The sequence below is a fragment of the Bombus huntii genome, chromosome 13, assembly GCF_024542735.1.
Source record: "Bombus huntii isolate Logan2020A chromosome 13, iyBomHunt1.1, whole genome shotgun sequence".
Classification (NCBI taxonomy): domain Eukaryota; kingdom Metazoa; phylum Arthropoda; class Insecta; order Hymenoptera; family Apidae; genus Bombus; species Bombus huntii.
Genome location: NC_066250.1, coordinates 1,242,786 through 1,264,218, shown reverse-complemented (window position 1 = coordinate 1,264,218; position 21,433 = coordinate 1,242,786). Strand labels below are relative to the sequence as shown.

The window sequence follows — 21,433 nt, the reverse complement described above, 5'->3', positions numbered from 1 at the left end:
ATGTACAGAACATACTGTAAACGCGACTGTTTCTAACTCGTTCGATTACATTTTTAAATAAATTAGAGATAGACACACAAAAAAACCGTTCAAATCACGTATATAATTTCTATCAAATAGCATTTTTTTATCTTATCGTACGGCTTCAACAATCATATTGATTGATTTGTATATTATCTTTATCGAAGGAAGAACGATAGACATCGTCGGTGTGTTGTGACGCAATTGTATCTGATAGTTTTATTATATATGGGGAAATATATAATTTCATGTAGACAATGGTAGGAGATTAGTTCTGTTCGAATCGTCGTAGTGATTCCATTCGGCAATCCAAGAACCCAATTTTACAGTGTTCCATGTATGTACATACTTTTAGAACTTCACTCTTTGAGCTTTTGAAAGAAATTGTCGCCCTCTCCTAACTTTCTGTTCATCATTTACGTGTTTGCTGCGTAATTCAATATTGCTCTTTTTCATCCACATTTTAAGTGTCTCGTTTATTTCCTTTATACAAGGTATAATTGTTCGCGAAAAATTCGGTGAAATTATTCATAATACGTGGATGAATCTAACGATCTAGAGGGATAGAATGCCAGCTCTACAAATCTGTCATTGCTACGAATCGTCCATATTTTTGTCACACTATTAGTTAGATTGTTAGTGTTTTATATTCTTTGTAATTTTCCAAAGTGAGTGATTTTAAAGATCAGAGAACGTTTTTCACACTTTTTGGTTAGTAAAAATGAAAGTTGTAATAACGATGGTCGTAGATCACATTCTGTATCTTTTACAGTTTCTCGTCAGTGGATTTTTGATTGCTGCGAGAATTTGGCGAAAATTTAAAGAAAATGGCTGCCTTCGAAATCCTTTGCGGATTTATCGTGCTTTTCCTTGCTTTTTACTATTACCTAGTAAAGCCCTATGAGTATTGGGAGAAGCGCGGAATACCTGGACCCAAGCCACAACTGTTGTTTGGAAATTTTTTTCCCGTAATATTTGGGAGGATATCCATAGGTGATCGACTGATGTCTTTTTACAAACAATACAAACATGAGCCTGTGTTTGGATTGTTCGTACGAACGCAACGTATTCTTGCTATAAATGATCCTGATTTGATCAAGACTGTTCTTATCAAGGATTTTTCCAAATTCTCTAATCGTGGCCTTGCTGTGAACGAAGTGGTAAGTACGCGAAGGAGTAATTTTATGTAAGAATTAAATAAGTTCGAAGTAAGGTTGCACGAATAAAGTTAGCGTGAATTCAGTGAAAGTTACTATTGCACTCTGCACTCTATCTATAATTCGTATAATCGCTAATGTGTAATTTCAAGTTCATAGATAGTGTTATATACTGATATTAAACGATAAGCTTCGATATTAATCATAATATAATGTTTTGATCAATTTGTTTCATATCATAAAATTAGAAATGCACTTAACAGATACGTTTGATCATTAAGAATAGATATCGAATGTAGATATGGATATAGAATTCTAGAAATTCAATAATATATGTTACAATATGTAATATAACACAATAATATATTTAAATATATATTAATTATATATTATATATATATATTTTTTAAGTTCTATATTATTTATTTTCGATTATTCGAATTTTTCAATATAGGCAGAACCACTTTCTCAACATTTGTTTTCCTTGGAACCAGAAAGATGGCGACCACTAAGAACAAGACTATCGCCAACCTTCACATCGGGCAAGCTAAAAGACATGTTTTCTCTGATCGATGAATGTTCTAACACTCTGGAGAAATATTTGGAATCATTGATATCGACAAAAAGCTACATCGAAGTACGAGAACTGGCTGCCAGATTCACCACCGACGTAATTGGCAGTTGCGCCTTCGGAGTCGACATGAATGCCATGTCAGACGTGCAATGTAAATTCCGCGATATAGGAAGGGAATTCTTCGGTCCTGGTTTAAAGCAGACATTAAAAAACAGACTTCGTGAGAATTTGCCAACATTGTACACTCTTCTGGGTTATATACTGCCACAAGACGAAACCACTATTTTCTTCACAAACGCTGTTTTGGATATGATAAAGCACAGAAGGAAGAACAAGATCGTTAGACCGGACTTCATTAACACTCTTATGGATCTGCAGGATCACCCTGAGAAGTTGAGCATAAGTACGTGTGTATGCTTTTCGACGTTGTAGAAATTTGGTGTGATCGTTTGTCGTGAGTAATTGGTAAGAAAAGTCGAGGAAAATTAGGGAACAGTTGCGCGCAATTGGAATGGTTCGTTCCTACGCGAATCGAGACCGGTGACAAAACGTTACCGTTCAGGATGTCTTAAGAACGATTTTCTCTACTTTAAGGTGGTGATATAATGAAAATGTCGTTTCTCTCGTTTTAGAATTAACCGAGCCTTTGCTAGTTGCACAAGCATTCCTTTTCTTCGTGGCTGGTTTTGAAACTTCTTCGTCAACGATAGCCAATGCCCTTTACGAATTGGCGCAAAATCAAGATGTACAGGATAAATTACGAGCCGAGATCAAGGAACATCACGAGTTGAACGATGGGAAATGGCAATATGAAAATATTAAGAAAATGCCAATCTTGGATGCCGTGTTTAAAGGTTTGTTGGATATTTTATATATGAATGTTTACATTTCTTATAAATGCTCGTAGACTAAAATGATGCGTTAATAATAAAATAAGCTAATAGAATTGCAGAAAATTGCAAGTTTTAACAGAGGTTCTTTATCTTTAGAAACGTTAAGAAAATACCCACCGGTGACCGTCATAATGAGAAAAAATACGGAGAAGTATACCTTTGAAGATATAAAGCTCACAATTCCAAAGGACACTAGGATCTTTATTTCTGCATACGGTATCCACCGCGATCCAGAGATTTATCCGAATCCTGACGTGTTCGACATCGATCGGTTTAAGGAGGATGCAGTAGCTGCAAGGCATCCGATGCATTATCTACCTTTTGGCGATGGCCCAAGGAATTGTGTTGGTATGTAGTATCACCTTGTTAAGCAGTTGTTCGTGCGAAAGCAAATTATTTACAAATCGATAAACCTACTATATAAGGCATATTATTGAAATTGGTTATCAATTGTAAGATACTACGATATATTAATATTGTATCATGTTTTTTTCGTAGGTGCACGTTTTGCAATCTTCCAGACTAAAATTGGACTGATAAAAATCCTCCGTACTTATAAGGTTGATGTTTGTGAACGAACACAAATTCCATATATAAATGAACCACGTACGTTCACGCTAGCACCCAAACACGGACTCGATCTAAAAATTACGAAAGTTGAAAGTTAATAAAATACTTTATAACCCTTTCGATATTCAAGTTAGCTGTTGTAAACATAAGACTATATCTCTCCGATAAAATCCACGAAAATCACGCAATCTGTACGCAATAGCAATTTTCCTTCGCTTAAAGCTTCATTTTTATGATTGATTTTTAAAGAAATCAATTATGAAGAATCAGTTATTAATGGCAGTAAAATAGCGGAAAGCCAAAAGAAGATATTTAATGATATTCTCATAATTTATTTGTAATTATTATCACATTCAACGTAATATATCATTTTGTTTCCTTTGGAAATTATTACCAGGCTAGATAAACTTATTGTAAATATTTTCTAATGATGTACTAGGGGAAAAGAGGAATGTATTTTTGTTATAAGATTATTTTATGAAATAAATAATTTTTTATACGTATGTTTAATGTATTAATCGAATTAAATTAATTATTAATTTATTTCTAGTCTAACGAAGGCCATAAAGTAAAGTAAAGTAATATCAATGAAATATTAAAAGTAACATCTCACTTTTTTTCTTATATTTTACGTGGAGGAAATCCGCACGGACGCCAGGCCGCTTCTGGGGAAAGCGGCGAGGTAGTGTCGGACTCCAACCGACTAAAACATCCACGATAACCGTCCCGGCTGCGATCGAGAGAGGCCCGGGAACCGCTGTGAGCGTCGCAACGGGGTCTCCCCCGCGCGCCTAATACCACCGCTGATGGAGCGGTGTGTCACCATTGTCATACACCAGGGTCGTGCCCGGTTCCCCTACCGGACTGCTTGGCGGCCCCGAGGAGCTGAGCCGCCAAGCGCCCAAAGCCCGAACCTCACCACGGAAGCGGGGGGGGGGGGCGGGCCCAGCGCGCTTCGCCAACGCCACACGGAGTCCCAGGCGATCACCCATCTAAGTATTATCCGTGCCCGACGCTGTTTAACTTTCGTCGTGATCTGACGGGAACGAGTTTACTCAGCGTGGCCAGGGCGTTGGCAAGTAACATCTCACTACGTTCTTTTCAACGAATTTTAACTGTGAGACCGGTTTGAGAGGTGTAGGAAAAGGAGGGGAAAGGAATCTGAATCTACTAACTTGTATATAAACAGCTTTACAGTTTCACACGTATCGAATAGCGTTCGTTTCGTAATTGAATCAGTACCGAGATTTTCATCTGTTTTCCTTTCTTATTCAAAATTTGTCAACGAATATTTTCGGGAAACAATTACGATTGTTTATTGCGCGAACGTCTTTTCTCGATATATCACATCACTAAAGAATAATACTTTATAACAGACTAAACAGTCGAAGAAAAGTTGAAACTTTGGAAAATCTAAAGGAATGATGAAGTGTTATAAATCACGTTATAAGTCAGCGTTCACATCGTTTATCGTTGCTATATGAATCGTTTACAGTTTACGGACGAAGGTGAAGTTTTTAATCCACGGAAAGTTCAATTTTAGCACGTTATGATCTGTATCTTGAGTATACTTAAACGTGGCTAATTTCAGACTGGACAAGACTAAATAATCGATCGACAGGGTATCATTCTACGCATGAAAATAAGCTGAAAACGTACAATACATTTTTCTATTTAAGACTCTATTTTCAAGAAAATAGGGTTTGAACACAATTTAGTTAAGAATCGGTCTAGTACGTGTGTATGATAAATTTCATGCTATTACACGCTATTAAATTTATCATATCAAATATTAAATTACGTGCTATTCGTTCGGGTCATGCATATTTAAACGAAAAAAGAAAAGAGAGAAACAAAGACTGTGGTGAGCTCGCAGAAATGATATCATGTAAATCTAAGGAATTATTATTTGCCAACATGACTCAGTAGATCATGCGCACTGCGATTAAATGTATATCTTTTAGTAAACAAAAGACTGGAACAGTACCTACTAGATCGCTGATAGTGATACAGGAGAATTTTCAACTTCAAACTTTAAACTGTGAATGTTCGTTATTCTTCAGCCAGATTTTATTTTTTAATTAAAGTTAAGGGGAGAATTTATCTTCTTTTTTTTACATAAATAATATCGCCTTTTTGGAAATTTTTAATTAGAGGAATTACGATATTAATTAATCTGGGACTTTTTATATGTTTGTATTGAACTTTTTATAGATTTTTTCAGTTCTATCAAGTTCGATTCCATTTCAGTTTGAAAAATATTTGAGCTGTTCGTGAACTAGAACGCCCCGCGAAATCCGGTTGGTATATCAGCTGCCCGGTTTATCTGAAGTCAAAAATTTCAGTATGTATAAATTCTATTTTCTGTATATTTTATGAAGTTTGATTCCTATTTCGCGCCTCGTTAAAAGTTATTTATATTCTGTAGCAAATAACTTCTTATCAACGTATAATATACAATGTTTATCACCTTGGAAATACTGTGCGGGCTCGCATTAGCGCTCATTGTGCTCTACTGCTATTTAACGATACGTTACAATTTTTGGACGAGCCGTGGAGTACCCGGACCAAAGCCCACGCTCCTCTTCGGCAATACTATGAAGTCAATGTTTGGAAAGGAATCGCTTCCACAATTGCTAACGAGAAACTACAATGATTTTAAGAACGAACCAATGGTTGGAATATTTTTAAGAACAGTACCCGTCTTAATAGTCAAAGATCCTGATCTCATCAAAGACATCCTGATTAAAGACTTTTCCAAATTCGCGAATCGAGGATTCATAAAAAGCGAACCGGTAAGTATGCGTAAATATAAAAGAATGCGAGTAATTTAAATCGAAAGAAATAGAATCATAGAGAGAGAAACAAATGAATTTTAGTCTTGTGTAATCTATGAATCACTTTTAAGTAACCGTGACGTATCGTATCATGTTTTTAACGAACACAGGCAGTTCCATTATCTAATCACCTATTTTCCCTGGAAGCCAAGAGATGGCGACCTTTGAGGACTCAACTCTCTCCGGTGTTTACCTCTGGCAAGCTTAGAGGAACTTTTTCCTTAATTTTAGAATGTTCTAATCACCTTGAAAGTTATTTGAACACGATGATAGAGAAAGGAGATCCTATCGATGTGCGAGAACTTGCCGCCAGATTCACCACTGACGTAATCGGCAGCTGCGCCTTTGGCATCGAGATGAATTCGCTTTCGGAAAACGAGAGCGACTTCCGTCGAATCGGTAAACAAATTTTTTCTACCGATTTCTGGAAAATATTGCGTATAAGAATACGGCAGATCCTGCCACCGTTGCACGTTTTTCTCGCTCGTGTACTGCCGTATAACGAGGAAACGAAAATGATTATGGGAATCACTAGAGAGACGATCGAATACAGAGAGAAGAATAAAATCGTCAGGCCTGATTTTATGAATATACTCATGGAACTGAAAAGGCATCCTGAAAGAGTCGCCGATATTAGTTAGTACACTAGCGTAAATAATTTGCAAGAAAGCTTCGGTGCGATAAGGATATCTCTAAGAATTTATCCTTATATCGCTGCTGAGTGAAATACACGCTTCAAATATCGTAATATGTATATCTTTTCGCTTGTAGAATTGACGGACGATTTGTTAGCCGCACAAACATTTATTTTCTTCGCGGCTGGTTTCGAGACCTCATCGACTACGATCAGCAATGCTCTCTACGAATTGGCTTTGAATCATGACATTCAGGACAAATTGCGCGAAGAAATCAAACAGTTCGCGGCGAAAAATGACGGAGAGTGGAAGTACGAAACTATAAAGCAAATGCAATACTTGGACAAAGTGTTTCAAGGTAAATATTATAATCGCTTGCATCTAAGATCGAACTTGATCGTTTATTCATATGTGTAGATTAGATGCATTAGTTCAGAGTTACTGTATAGCATGATCATACTATTAATTCTCATTATTGCTGTTACCCGTTTGTCTTCTACTTCCTACATTTATATCAGTAATTATCATTCTTATTTCATATACAGAGACACTAAGGAAGTATCCAGCTTTGCCATTTTTAAGCAGAGAGTCAGTCGAAGACTATACGTTCGAAAATACGAAAGTAACAATTCCCAAAGAAACGTTGATATGGGTGCCAGTTTTTCCCATTCACAGGGACCCGGAGATTTATCCAGATCCAGAAAAATTTGACCCCGAAAGATTTTCCGAGGATGAGATGAAAGAAAGGAATCCTATGTATTATTTACCTTTTGGACATGGACCGAGAAATTGTGTCGGTACGTATTTAGCAAAATATCGATCGGTTATTTCTTGATAACTATCAAATAATTGATCGACATTGGCGATATGAAACGAAATATATCTTTAAATAATTTTATCCTTCGAACGAGGATGGGTAAAAACATATATTTCTGGAAATGAAAATTCTAAGAATTATTACGAATTGCGGAGTTTTAAACGTCGAGTATGCAAGCGGAAAGATCGTGCGATTAAGATCGAGATGTAGAAAAAAAAGTAGGTGTGACTTTAGACGAACATAACGCAAGAAATCTGCCATCGGAGAATTAGACTTAGAATTGATAGAATTACGATTAGTAAAGTTGCGTGTAGTATATATAGTATCATAATACATATATTAAAAAATACAACTAATGAACTTACTTACATCTGACATTCGATAATTTATTTCAGGTGCACGTTTTGCAGTCTACCAAACGAAAATTGGATTAATAAAAATCCTGCATAAAAACAAGGTTGGCGTTTGTTCCAAAACTCCAATTCCTTATAAATATAATCCACTTTCATTCGTTCTGACACCTACAACCGGTTTGTATTTGACGATAACCAGGGTAGAGGACTAACACAATTTTAACATTCATTTGACACAAATAAAATTTTTTATTAACGTATACTTCGGCATTTATAAAATTGTTTAATTTATAGACGTATTATTTAATGCGACGAACGTTTGTCGGAGTGTGACAAATGAAATTCAATATAATATCGAGGTGCGGTACACGTTCTGTTGAATATTGTTTTTATGTATTTTACTAGTAGTTCAAATATTTTACTCATAGAAACAAGTAGTTCATGTTTTCATTACATATATCAATATAGTCAAATTAAAACATTGTTGATGTTTATATAACTTGTTATCGTAGCGTTGCCGGTTGTCTCCGGACTGCCGAATTAAAAGGACTACCTATATCAAATAGATAGTTCTTGTATCTTCGCGTATACACGCACGGGGCTTGTAAACTCATGTAATCCTTGTTATCGGTAGTATCGGTAGTCCATCCCTTGTATATAGGAAAAAATTGTACAAAATGTTAAGTAGTTAAGAATATAACATTAAGAAAAATGGGATTGTTATTTTATTAATAAATAATACATGGAAGATAATAGATATCTAATGTTGAATTTGTTCTTTTTCGAGGCTTGCGTGACTGATTCAGATGGAATATCCTAGCTCAGCGCCGTTCAATCATTGCCCATACGGAAAGATATTAGGCTTTCTGAACATAAAGAAATCGGTGTGCAACGGTGCGTTTATGAAGTAATAATTGCGCATCTTAAGGAAGGAGAAGTTTCGGAACTGAACAATTAACTATAAGCACTAAATAACATGTATGATTCTGTAGTTTACAAGGAGGCTAAACTCCTATTACAAGCGTCCTTTCCCCGCTTCATTTTAATTAATATGTTTCTTGAATAGCACGCGACTTCGGATTTCAACTTTGTTCCCTCGTATCACCAGAATTTTTTGCCCGTCTGAAACTGTACCGACTGGCGTTGAAACTGCACTGGACTAGACGTTCCAGTTGCAAAATTGTTGCATCCGCTAACGCACGACTCAGTATACGCGGCAGAGAGCTTAATTTACTCTCAAGTGTCTTTGTTTCTAGTTTTTAAGATAAAAGATGACGGAAGCTAGATTCTCGCGAGATTGTAGTTACCGTATTACTGCTTCTTCTCTAGATGAATAAGGAAACAGTTACAGTTTAAGTGGCCTGTATAGCGTGTCGATATCTTTTTGTCACATTTTTTGTAGAGTTTTAACGTTTTAAAGCCCTAATTTGTCAATATCAATGGAGTTATCAGCTTTGGTACGAAGCGACGCGCTGATAAAAATCCAAGCATCCCAATATTTCTTTTTATAGTTTAGAACTTGTCAAGGCCATTAAATAAGCCTATAAGCTTATAGTAGAACTGCAGTGCCTCGCGAATAGCATGCAAGTACGTTTCTAATCTTCGCGACAAATAGATGCTAACAAAATCAGTGAAGAGAAACAGATTTAAAGGAAATTGCTGTATCGCAGAGTAAAAGTAATGTTTCGCATACATTAGTGTAACATTCAAAGAGACTAGAATTAATTTGCGACTGTACGAAAAAGAGGAAGGTGTTAAGGAAGAGGAAGAGGAATAACTAATTAAATGTAAGTATGATTTTTCATATTTTACTTACCTCTTATTCAATAGACTAAACTCCAAATCCCCTCTCTAAACTCTAAACTCTAAATTCCCTCAAAATGATATTTTTGTAATTGACAGTCGCCATATAGTAGAGTTTTATTTATCCGTTTTCTGTATTTTAGGCCCGAATACTCATTATCCGTATCTTAATACGCAAATCTTAATATCCGAATGTTCTATTATCGGAACATAGTTTTTTTCCAATAACAGATACCCTTTTCTGTTTATTTGTTATTTCCTTTAATCGATCGAGCGAATAATGATCGTAAGAGCTTAATATGAACCTAATAGCGTTCCAACTATCAAAAGAAAATACGACATGATTAGAGAAGTCGAAGATGATATCGATTTTGATGAACTTGAAAAATCTCAATTGTCAGTATGTTGTATGATCTTTTCTTAAACGTGTTATCGCCGCTCGGCCATAGTTTCCCAGATATTTTCAGAGTTCACTTCGATTTATATCATCTATGTACCAGAGTGAAGTGTAATAGAAACTAAATTTAATTGATGATTTTTACGAATATCTCGTAAAAGAAAGCCGAGCGACGATTACGTGTATTGGAAAGATTTGTTCAGAATGTTAACCATGATAACATATTTCAAACTCGTTCAAGAAATTTGTCTAATTACCGCAAAAAAAGACGTGCTATTAGAAAAATGACAATCGCAGACATTGTACGTAAACATAGTAAGTAAAAAGCATGATGAGAATTATGTAAATCGCGTAGATTATTCTGAGAATAGCGACGATAGAAAAGCACTTATCACATTAACGTTATAAAATGCTTCTATTGCGACAAAGATACGATGATAATGGCGTTTTTACAAAAATGGAAACTGCAAAGGAAAATTGTAACTTGTAACAAATTGTAACAACATTCGTGGCAGCTTCGATGGTTTGATATACAAAAAGAATGTAACTCCGTGCAGTTATTTTTATTAAAAGAATTACAACTTAACAGTCAAAAAGATACGGCATCCATAAATATTTCAAGAAATTGTCGATTAATTGATATTTGAATAAGTGAAATTTCATGTCAGAAAAATTATTTTATTATCTGGAAATACCACTATTCGAACAGTTTCGTTTCCGTATTAGCCGCGACAAGGAGAACCCCACTGTATGTTGGAAACTATTTGACAGAGCAACTTGAAGCTCTGTGGGCATATTCGGAAGATGAGCATAATTCTCGTCCGGAGTATCAAGTTAATATCTGCAAACTTCAATGACTCATCAACATCATACGTATTGGATATACGAGAAGAGACAAAGGGATGCTTAAGGGAGAAAGACGAATTATGCGGCAGTCGTTAACTGAGAGTCGAAGTTGCGAGGAATCGTTAATTGAGAGTCGAGTTGCGAGGAGATAATTACTTGCGAGCCGAAAGAAAGTTACCGAATTGTTACGAGTTGTAAACTATTAGTTGTGGGCTCTGAGTTGTCAATTTATTTGTCTTAGTTATATCACATTACCGTATTTAGTTCACGTTATATGACCATCGTTACCTGTTTAATCCACTGTAAATAGATCCATCTATCAATAAATTTATCATATAGGATAGAAATCATTGGAAATCCTAATTTCTAATACTTCTGAATAAATAATCCTATATCATTCATTATTATTATGATTATATATATATATGTCGGAGATGAAAGAACACCGGAGCCTTTGGAATTTTGGATAATCCCGCAACATTGTAATCTAGAGTCTACTATAGCTGTAATTAAACAATTGTAGTTATTTAATCTAATTGTAATTGTTCGCGAGTTGTGATAATGAGCTTGGGCTCGAGGCGACAGCCAGTCGTCGAACGTAGCCGCGGTCACGGGATCAACGCTTTATCTAACAAAAGTAATGGATTAATTCTATAGCTCTCCTTAAAAGAAATATTTGTGGCGGCACGCGACAGTAAACATTCCAACGGTTTGGAATGTTTCCCGTGGCTCGTCACACGCAGACCTTATTCTTCGAGCAAGATAATTGCCAGATGTCGATGCGTCTCCGCAGTACATGTTCAGCTAGCCTGAGGGCCCGTCATAAATCGTACGATTAGTTGAGTAACAGTAATTTCAGTTATTAGACTATTAGTCAGACTATTAGTTGACTAAAGTCCTTCAAACAGTCTTTGTCCCAGCTACGGGAAGATAGGAGAGACCTATTTTTTAACGAACGGCGTCTCCCACTAGCAACTTTCCCTCGAGGGCGGCTAGCATTTTTTTTAACCACCGATATGGAGATTGACCAATTAGCATCAACGCCAAATTCCCTCAGCTTCTGAACGAAGGCTATCCTCGACGAATCCGATGATCTCGTGTCCTCAGACACACCCCATCGTAGCTTTCCTCCGCAGCATCATCGCGACGGAGAGTCATTCTCTCGTGAGGTCGTATTAGCGAGTTACTTAGTGCCTGTACGCTCGGTGGATATTCCACGTTTTCGCAAAGAGTTCGATTTAGATTTTTGTGAACACGTACATCTATCATCCCGTTGACCGCGGATTCGTTATTGAACCTAAGACCAACATTACTAGTATCGCGAGTGTCCAACCGCTGCGGTTGATTGTCGAGTCGATAGTATCCATACCCGTATTAATAGACCGTACCTTCGTTATAACACGACGATGGCAAATTCCAATGAAGATTTATCGAACGCCCACAATCTTATTCCTGACCCTTCTCCGACATATATAATACATACATTTGTATGTTTTGCAGATTGCGGAACTTTGACCTCTATCGTCGAGAGATTGAATAAGTCAAAATGGCATTTGAATTTTTATGCTACGTGACAGTGGTGTTCATTGCGCTGTATTATTATTTTACGGCAAAATTCAACTTTTGGAAGGATCGTTCAGTTCGAGGTCCAAAACCTATACCAGTGTTTGGCAATGTCTTCTGGCCGATGATTGGCAAGATATCGATTGCAGAATACTTGCAGAAGCTACATAACGAATATAAAGACGAACCTATGATCGGATTATTCGTACGAAGAACGCCTCATCTTGTTATACAGGACCCTGAGATTATTAAAGATGTTCTTATTAAAGATTTTTCCAAATTCGCGAATCGCGGATTCTTGAAGCAAGAAATAGTAAGTGAACGCATGGAAACGCATGTTTATATTTCAACGTGTTAAATTGAAGTCTCTACTAACAGTAGGAATTATTATACACAGCAAGAAACTATTAGAACAGGCTAACAAACAAAATAAAAAATAAGTTGATACATCCAGCGAATGAAAGTTTATGTATCTTCATGTTCTTTTATTTAATATCTCTTTCTTAGATAGTTATTCTTTTGGTAAGCGATAAAAGATATAACAAATAACGATAAATAATATAATAAGTTCCAAATATTTCAAATATATAACATTCCGAATATAATGAATTCGTTCAATGGCTATAGGCGGAACCACTCTCTCAGCACCTCTTCTCTTTAGAAGTAGAAAGATGGAGGCCATTAAGAATGCAACTTTCCCCGGTATTTACGTCTGGCAAACTCAAAGGAATCTTCTCCCTGATTTTCGAATGTGCCAAACGTATCGAGAGCTATTTAGATATATTGATAGCGAAAGGAGAGCCCATCGAGGTGCGAGAACTTGCGGCCAGGTATACTACCGACGTAATAGGCAGCTGTGCCTTTGGGATTGAGGTGAATTCGTTGTCGGACGAGGAAAACGAATTTCGCCGAATGGGCAAAGAAATCTTTGCTACACACTGGAAGGCGATTATAAAATTCAGGATGAAGGAGTGCATGGGAGAGTTGTACGATTTACTTGGTTATATCCTTCCGCCAGACAAGGTGAACGTATTCATTGAGAGGATCACCATCGAAACGTTGAACTACAGGAAAGAGCACAACATCGTTAGGCACGATTTCATGAATACGTTGTTGGAACTTCGGAATAACCCCGAAAAAGTAAAGGATATTAGTAAGTTTTTAGCAAAGACTATTATTCGTCCTATAAATTATTGCACGTACGCCTACTGACAAAAATTAAGAAACATTACGAGCGCTTGGAAAGTGCTGTATATCTTTTATCTTCCGAAATGCATCGGATGAAGTTAAAAATAGCGTAAAGAGACAACAGACCACGTATGAAGTTGCAACATGTTATTTTTTTCCAATTATGCCCGTGTAAGATCTACGATTAATAACGAATCGGATGAACAAATCGAAACTTTGTAACAAAAGTTGAGATATACTTTGCTTCAATTACATAATTACTTGAGATAATTCTTGGGATGTTGGATAATTCTTTGGTTTGATAACTGCATACTCTCTGTGTGTCATTGATTCAATTAATCGAATACAACACGCAATTGATATTTCACGCCATGTATGTGTAATTTTTTGCATTAGCTCCCCTTCATATGTAAAGTATTCAACTTCCCAATTGACGTGTAACGTAATCCCACGAATGTTCAATTGGGTTCGAATCAGCAGATTGATTTGGTCGTTTAATTATATTAACATTTTCTTTCGAAAGAAAGGAAAGTCTTAACTAATTTAGAGGAATGTTTCGGGTCATTATCGCGTCGAAATTATCATTTTGTTGGCATTTTCTCGTTTGCAAATGGCAACACGTGGCTTTGTAAAATATCCTTATATACGAATCTATCCATAGTTTCCATTATTGTACCAGGATCATTTCTTTCAGAATTAACGGACACTTTGCTTGCTGCACAAGCATTCGTATTTTTCGCGGCAGGTTTTGAAACTTCATCGATGACGATCAGCAACGCTCTGTACGAGTTGGCTCTGAATCAAGAGATACAGAAGAAGCTACGAGAAGAAATAAAAGAATTCGATGCGAAAAATGCCGGGGATTGGAAATACGAGACTATAAAGCAGATGTCATATTTGGACAAAGTATTTAAAGGTTGAGACGTAACAGGATCGATTCCTTTAATACGCGGGAGGTTTACTACGATACGAGGGCAGAGCGAAAAGTTTCCGGAATGACAACAACAATCACAAATACCAACTATTGTACTAGCGGCGATTCCGGAGACTCACCAATCTGCTTTCGTAATTTATTCATTATATCAATACTTTTATCTTCTCCTTTTATTCCGTTTATAGAGACATTAAGGAAATATCCACCTTTGGCATTCGTATCCAGAGAAACGACGGACAATTATACTTTCTCGAACACGAAAGTATCACTACAAAAAGGCATGAGAGTCTGGATACCGGTATTTTCTATTCACAGGGATCCAAATATCTATTCAGACCCAGATAAGTTTGATCCCGAGAGATTTTCCAAGGAAGCAGTAGATGCAAGGCATCCTATGCACTATTTGCCCTTTGGTCATGGTCCAAGGAATTGTATTGGCACGTTTATAACACGATTATACTTTATTTCCATAGAATTATTATTTTATCAAATGGCATTGACATTGTCTTCTTTCATTTATTTGATTTCAGGCGCACGTTTCGCAATTTACCAAACGAAGATTGGATTAATTAAGATTCTGCAGAATTATGAGGTGCACGTTTGTGAGAAGACACCGATTCCATACGAGTTAAACCCATATGCGTTTATAATATGCCCGAAAGGAGGATTATATTTAAACATAATTAAAAGTAAAAATTAATTTACTAATTCTCGAAATAATTTTCTATCTGTATAAGAGAGCAATACAGAATGTTCATGTGTTGCATGTACCTGGTATAGAAATATGTATATGATATTCTTTCTAGCAGTTCGTTTATGTAATGTCATAGAAGTATATACGTATATAATAAGCATATATAAACAGCGAATATTATTATCTACTAATACTAATTTACTAATTCTTCAATATCCATCTGCTATTAGTATTCTTATTCACTGGCTACATCAGCAAGTGTTGCACAACAATGTTACATGTGTGTTTACTTCCACAGCAGCTTCAGCATTTTTCGCAGTGTTTAGCATTGTTTAGAATTCTTGAAGAATAAATGAAATACCTAGCTTGTACATATAGCTTTTTATATACCTTTCATTTTAATTTCTTCGGTAAAAGCTTTATCGTACAATCGTTGCTTGTAGAGTCAAAGGAATCGTATTCTTATGATCCTGACATGAAATTCTTGTCAAATAGCAGAAGAGATAAAGCGAAAAATTTTATATTCACAGTCTGTGTCTACGGAAGGAGCAAGTTAATTAGCCTTATTTAATGGTTCACTATGGGGTTTCGTGACTTCTAATTTCTACCCTATCTTCTCTCTCTCTCTTTCTCTCTAGAGCAAGTTAATTGCACGAGTTAAACTGAAGTAATTGCTTTTACAAGAATAATAATAATTTCAGTAATTACTTGTAAGTTATGTAATACACAGTAATGTACGACATACGATACACAGTAAAGATAAGTAAATATTTTGTTTGATATCAGCAGTGTAATAATTGGAAGAACTTACGTATAATCTCTGTTACTATACATTCATGTATGATTTTATTTCAATTGCGTCACGATTTAAAAGGAGACGTAAGTAATGATCGCTGGCAGTATCAGTTGACATCTTTCCACGATACACAACAAACGTAGACCCGGAACAAACATTCGTAGGATCGTGATTACTACGTAAGTAATAGCAATATGTAAAGATTTCGTATCAAGGAAGCTTCATCGCGTAAATGTGAAGAACTGTTCTAATTCAACAATTACTTTTCAACATACAAGTCAATTAATCCTACGTGATTCATCAAAAAGTTCGGAGAAAATTCTTACTTTTTATTTTATTTATTTTTAGAAACAACCTAATTTTTTTTTAAAGTTTATAATATGGAATCCGTTTACAATGTATATAATTAGTAAATTTAGACTTTCTATGACGATAATCATGTTGATTATTTTTTATTTCTAATATTACACAATTCAATTTCACTGTTACATTCATTCAAGATTGTCTCGTATCGATTGTTTGAGCTCATTGTCTAAGGGAACGAACGTAAACATTCTGTTCAATGTAATCTCAACATTTTTGTGTTATACCACGGTACAATGTCATTGCAAAATATAGTGAAATTACTATTATTTGTATACCTTGTAAAGATACATTTGTGAAAAAAGTAGCGCACTTACAGCTGGGAAAACAATAGTTGTTTACAACCAGGCTATTGTTTTGAATCGTTACACAAATATTGCTATCTCTGCAATCTTATCTGTTTACAAATGAGACATTCCATGAGCTTTGTAAATATATTTAAAGTGCATCTAAAAGATACGCATGTAATCATAAAAAATCTATCAAACCTATCTATTTAAAATTATTTATAACTAAAATAAAGATAGACAAAGAAATGGAAAATAAATGTTGTAACATTTGTTTGCTGCAAAAACATTTTACGTTTTTTGAGAGAGCTACGTATCAAAATTTTACCAAAATGAACAGAAATAACTTTTGGTTGCAACGCGTTTCCCTGGGCTTCAAAACAATGTGCATAATTATTTCTACATTTCTACAATACTCACACCAGTCTATGTACTTATTTATTTAAAATGCGGGAAAGAACGGCCATCTTCATTAGTGTTGTATTCAACGTAGCAGACAAAATAATCAATTCACATTGTGTATAATGAGATAACAGTTTTACGTGCTTTATCGATTGATGAAGTTGGTTGAGCAAAACAACTATTCATCGAGGAAATTTTTTGCGTCTGTTGAATTCGACCAATGGAACAAATACAAATAATCAAATATCAGAAACCGGCGTGAACCAAAAGAAGCAGAGAGCAGCCTTTTCTTAATTAATAGTCAGTTGTGACTTTACTGTATAGTTGTTAGAATCGTTACGTTCAATAAAGCAAAGCTATTACGTTACATTAAAGTTCACGGCTGTTCAAAGTCATTGGAGATTAGCTTCATCATTCGTTTTGACAATTTGATTACCTTAGTTTTTCTTTTCGCGATCGTTTCGATCTTGGCTGTCTTACGGATGAAATTAAAATGTATTTCCTTGTGGGGTCATGTTTATATAATAAACAAAATAAAGATAGACGAGGAAGCGAAGGTGAATATCGTAAAATATTGTATACTTGTTGCACTGCTTGTTGCTGAGAACTAGCTATCAAAGTTTTACCAAAACGAATGATTTATTTTTATCTTACGGATGAAATTAAAATGTATTTCCTTGTGGGGTCATGTTTATATAATAAATAAAATAAAGATAGACGAGGAAGCGAAGGTGAATACCGTAAAGTATTGTATACTTGCTGCACTGCTTGTTTGTATTAAATTTTAATCTCGCGTAATATGGAATAAAAGATACGTATTTTTCAAATGAATGACAATATCGATATAGAGATTTAAGAATACGTTAAAGTGGCTCTGATTATTATTTCTATATCACAATTGTTTAACATTATGGCGTATGCCCCGAAATACTTGTATCTTGTATTTAAGTCGAAATTTAGAAGGACAATTTCAGTCAACTCAATAAAGAGGTTCGCATTAGATAAATGATATCTATAAATTGATTAAAACAATTCCTCGGTGGTGTATGTCGACCTTAGAATGACCGAGAAAACAAATAAGTGTGACACATGTGGAGAAGAAACGATCGTATCAGTTGAATGTATAGCTACTTAAATTGGATGACGACTGTAACAAGAAAAGTATGCATGGAGATTGTTCTAGGGCGACGACAAAAGTAAGCATCGGTACGAACGACAGAAGGAACACGGCAGTATCGTCATAGAAATTATTGAGCTACATATTCGAGCAACTTGACAAGCAAATTGACGAAAACTCGATAAGATGATAAGAGGCTATTATTTTGTTAAACAGCGCAAATCCTTATTACAAAGAAAGAAATATCGACAAAGAAGACTGGGATTAAGTTTCAGTTTTTAAGATCTTTTCGAGTAGATATCCAATTGTTCTTCGATATGGAATAAAAATGAATAATCGATAAAAAGTTTAAATTTATTTGATTAACGCTTGCGATAAAAGAAAATTAATCGTTAGAGTCGATAATTAATCGAGGAGTCGACATATCGCAGATATCAATCTGCTAGTTATTAATTGTTAGCTTGTTTTCCTGCGTTTAGCGTGTGGCTTTAGTCATCCACTTTATAAGAAGCAGAAGTTACTGTAACCAGTCAATTCTGATCAGTGAAATTTGATTTTTACAGAAAGCGTGATACAACATGGATTATTTTCAACTTGTCTGCGCCATTGGCGTGGTGCTTTTAGCGATCTACTATTATTATACCTCAACATTTGACTACTGGAAGATTCGTGGCATACCCGGACCGCAACCTACTGTCTTCATTGGTAATTTCAAAGATATTTTACTTAGAAGAGTGTCGCTAGCCGATAAGCTGAGAGAATTTTACGATGAATATAAGAAAGAGCCAATGTTTGGAATATTCGAGGGAACGACGCCTGTCCTCGTTATTAAAGATCTGGAATTGATCAAAGACGTTCTCATCAAGGACTTTCCTCTATTCGTTAACCGAGGTTTCCGCCTGTTTCCAAAGGTACTTGAAAATTATAATTAATTTACGAATTTCTGTTTCTATGTTCGTTGATTGCCCGATACTTTTACGCCACTTGGCGCGTAAAAGGAAATATATTAATAACCACTTCTTGAAAGAAAGAAAAATTCAAAAAAAGATTTTATTCAGGCAGAACCACTGGGAGAACATCTGTTCGCTCTGGAGGAGCAAAGATGGCGACCAATGAGAGCAAAACTCTCCCCAGTATTCACGTCAGGCAAGCTGAGAGAAATGTTCCCTCTCGTAATAGAATGCTCGAAGAATCTGGAGGAATACTTAGACAGCGTGGTCGAAACGGGTAAACCAGTGGAATGTCGCGATTTGGCTGGGAAATTCACAACCGACGTAATCGGTAGTTGCGCTTTTGGAATCAACATGAACGCTCTCTCGGATGAGAACAGCGAATTTCGCGAAGTAGGCAAAAAAATGTTCACGCAGACCACGCGAATGCAAATCAGAGATATCTGTCGGCAATTTCTGCCAAACATCTATGAAATATTTGGCCATCTACTGCAAATTCCAGGAGTCGACCAATTCTTAATAGACGTGGTCAGAGACACGATAAAATACAGAAGAGAGAATAAGATAGTCAGACCAGATTTCATCAACACGCTGATGGAACTTCGAGACCATCCAGAGAAATTAGAAAATATAGGTATACAGCTTAAAATAAACCGTCTGTGACTTTCTTTAGGTGGATTACAAATATTTGTCCATTTCTGATAAATCTTAAAGTGCAGAAGAGTAAAAAGAGAGCCATGAATTTTTGCTTCGAAATTTGAATTCCGTTATCGAAAAATTTCCTCTTAGAAGAAATTTACCAATTTTAGTTGATAATAACTCTAATCGGATGAGATCATTATAAAAGGTCGGTGATATTGTCCTTTACAGAACTAACAGATTCGTTGCTCACCTCGCAAGCCTTTGTCTTTTTCGCGGCTGGGTTCGAGACTTCCTCAACGACGATATCTCACGCTCTTTACGAACTAGCGCTAAACCAACATATACAGGACAGATTACGTAAGGAAATCAGAGAGGTTTACGACAAACATCAAGGAGTTTTAACGTACGATGCAGTTAAAGAGATGAAATATCTGGACAAGTTTTTCAAAGGTGCGTTACAATGTTAAAACGAAACTTTGATTTCTGAAGAAAATTATTCGAGCAGTTGTTCCAACATTTGAAACGATGATTTACATAAATTATTTACTCTCCTCTATGTAGAGGTGCTGAGAATGTACCCGCTAATACCGTTTATAATGAGAGAGGTATCGGAAAATTACACGTTCAAAGGCACCAAGGTCAGCATAGAAAAGGGCACGAAAGTGTGGGTGCCAGCTTATGGAATCCAAAGAGACGCAGATGTCTACCCGGAACCTGAGAAATTCGATCCTGAAAGATTCAACGACGATGCTGTTGCTGCTAGACACCCTATGGCTTATTTGCCTTTTGGCGATGGTCCAAGAAATTGCATTGGTAAGTTAATAAAAATAAGCAAAAGAAAAGAAAACCTACGCTGTAAAGTATCTTTTACCTCTAAAAAAAAAAAAAAAAAAAAAAAAAAAAAAGCATGAATGACGTAGCTTCTTAATCGTTATTTTCAGGATCTCGTTTTGCACAGTATCAAAGCAGGGTTGGCATTATAGCGGTCATTCGCAATCACAAAGTCGACGTTTGTGAGAAAACTAGGATTCCCTACGAAACTGATCCCCTTTCATTTATGCTGACGTTAAAAGGAGGTGTGCATTTGAAAATAACCAAAGTAGAGAATTAATATACTAAAGAATTGTATTGTTATACGCAATAATGTACATATCTAGCTAATTTTAATCCGACCATTTATGGTGACTCTTGAAATTGATAATAAAATTACAGCATCGATTACAAGTTTGCGTTAATCAAAATACTTACTATTGGTTACTACCAATGGTAACTTGTTACTCACTCTTCTCGTTTTCTGTGGCTGGTCGGTTTGAACATTTTTCATGCCTTTAACACGTCAAAATTCTTGAACAGTTTTCTTAGAGCGAAATAGTTTCTATCATTAGATCAGCGGCAAAAGAAGACTGTTCTATTTACAGTAATTTTTTACTACTGTTACTTAATTCACAAGTAAATATATTCATTCATATAAATTAATTCATAAATCAGATAAACATTGTTTTTTATATTCGTGACACGTTACATTGTCAGAATGAGTTAGCAAAAGATTGAATCAAGGATGTTGATGATTTATATATTGATCCAATATGTATCA

At 35.6% G+C, this 21,433-nt stretch overlaps 3 protein-coding genes across 4 annotated transcripts; all 3 read left to right on the top strand.

The window, feature by feature from the left end:
- Positions 1-268: 268 nt before the first annotated feature.
- Positions 269-8,614, top strand: LOC126872591 (cytochrome P450 6a2-like). Its single transcript, XM_050632700.1, has 11 exons — positions 269-358; positions 794-1,181; positions 1,633-2,155; positions 2,385-2,606; positions 2,742-2,993; positions 3,144-3,308; positions 5,670-6,014; positions 6,167-6,688; positions 6,824-7,045; positions 7,233-7,484; positions 7,900-8,614. The coding sequence occupies exons 2-11, from the start codon at positions 849-851 to the stop codon at positions 8,067-8,069; spliced, it is 3,006 nt and encodes a 1,001-aa protein (XP_050488657.1). The 5' UTR covers positions 269-358; positions 794-848; the 3' UTR covers positions 8,070-8,614.
- A 151-nt stretch (positions 8,615-8,765) lies between these two features.
- Positions 8,766-15,653, top strand: LOC126872350 (probable cytochrome P450 6a14). Its single transcript, XM_050632202.1, has 6 exons — positions 8,766-9,644; positions 12,404-12,779; positions 13,094-13,619; positions 14,349-14,570; positions 14,774-15,025; positions 15,119-15,653. Exons 2-6 carry the CDS (start codon positions 12,450-12,452, stop codon positions 15,286-15,288), a joined length of 1,500 nt encoding a protein of 499 aa, XP_050488159.1. The 5' UTR covers positions 8,766-9,644; positions 12,404-12,449; the 3' UTR covers positions 15,289-15,653.
- A 451-nt stretch (positions 15,654-16,104) lies between these two features.
- On the top strand, positions 16,105-21,057 carry LOC126872347 (probable cytochrome P450 6a14). Of its 2 annotated transcripts, none has more exons than XM_050632196.1 (6): positions 16,105-16,257; positions 18,811-19,158; positions 19,306-19,831; positions 20,068-20,289; positions 20,401-20,652; positions 20,781-21,057. In XM_050632196.1, exons 2-6 carry the CDS (start codon positions 18,826-18,828, stop codon positions 20,948-20,950), a joined length of 1,503 nt encoding a protein of 500 aa, XP_050488153.1. In that variant the 5' UTR covers positions 16,105-16,257; positions 18,811-18,825; the 3' UTR covers positions 20,951-21,057. The 2 variants fall into 2 exon arrangements, with proteins under 2 accessions (XP_050488153.1, XP_050488154.1); XM_050632197.1 differs by lacking the exon at positions 16,105-16,257 and adding an exon at positions 18,561-18,702.
- Positions 21,058-21,433: the final 376 nt, after the last annotated feature.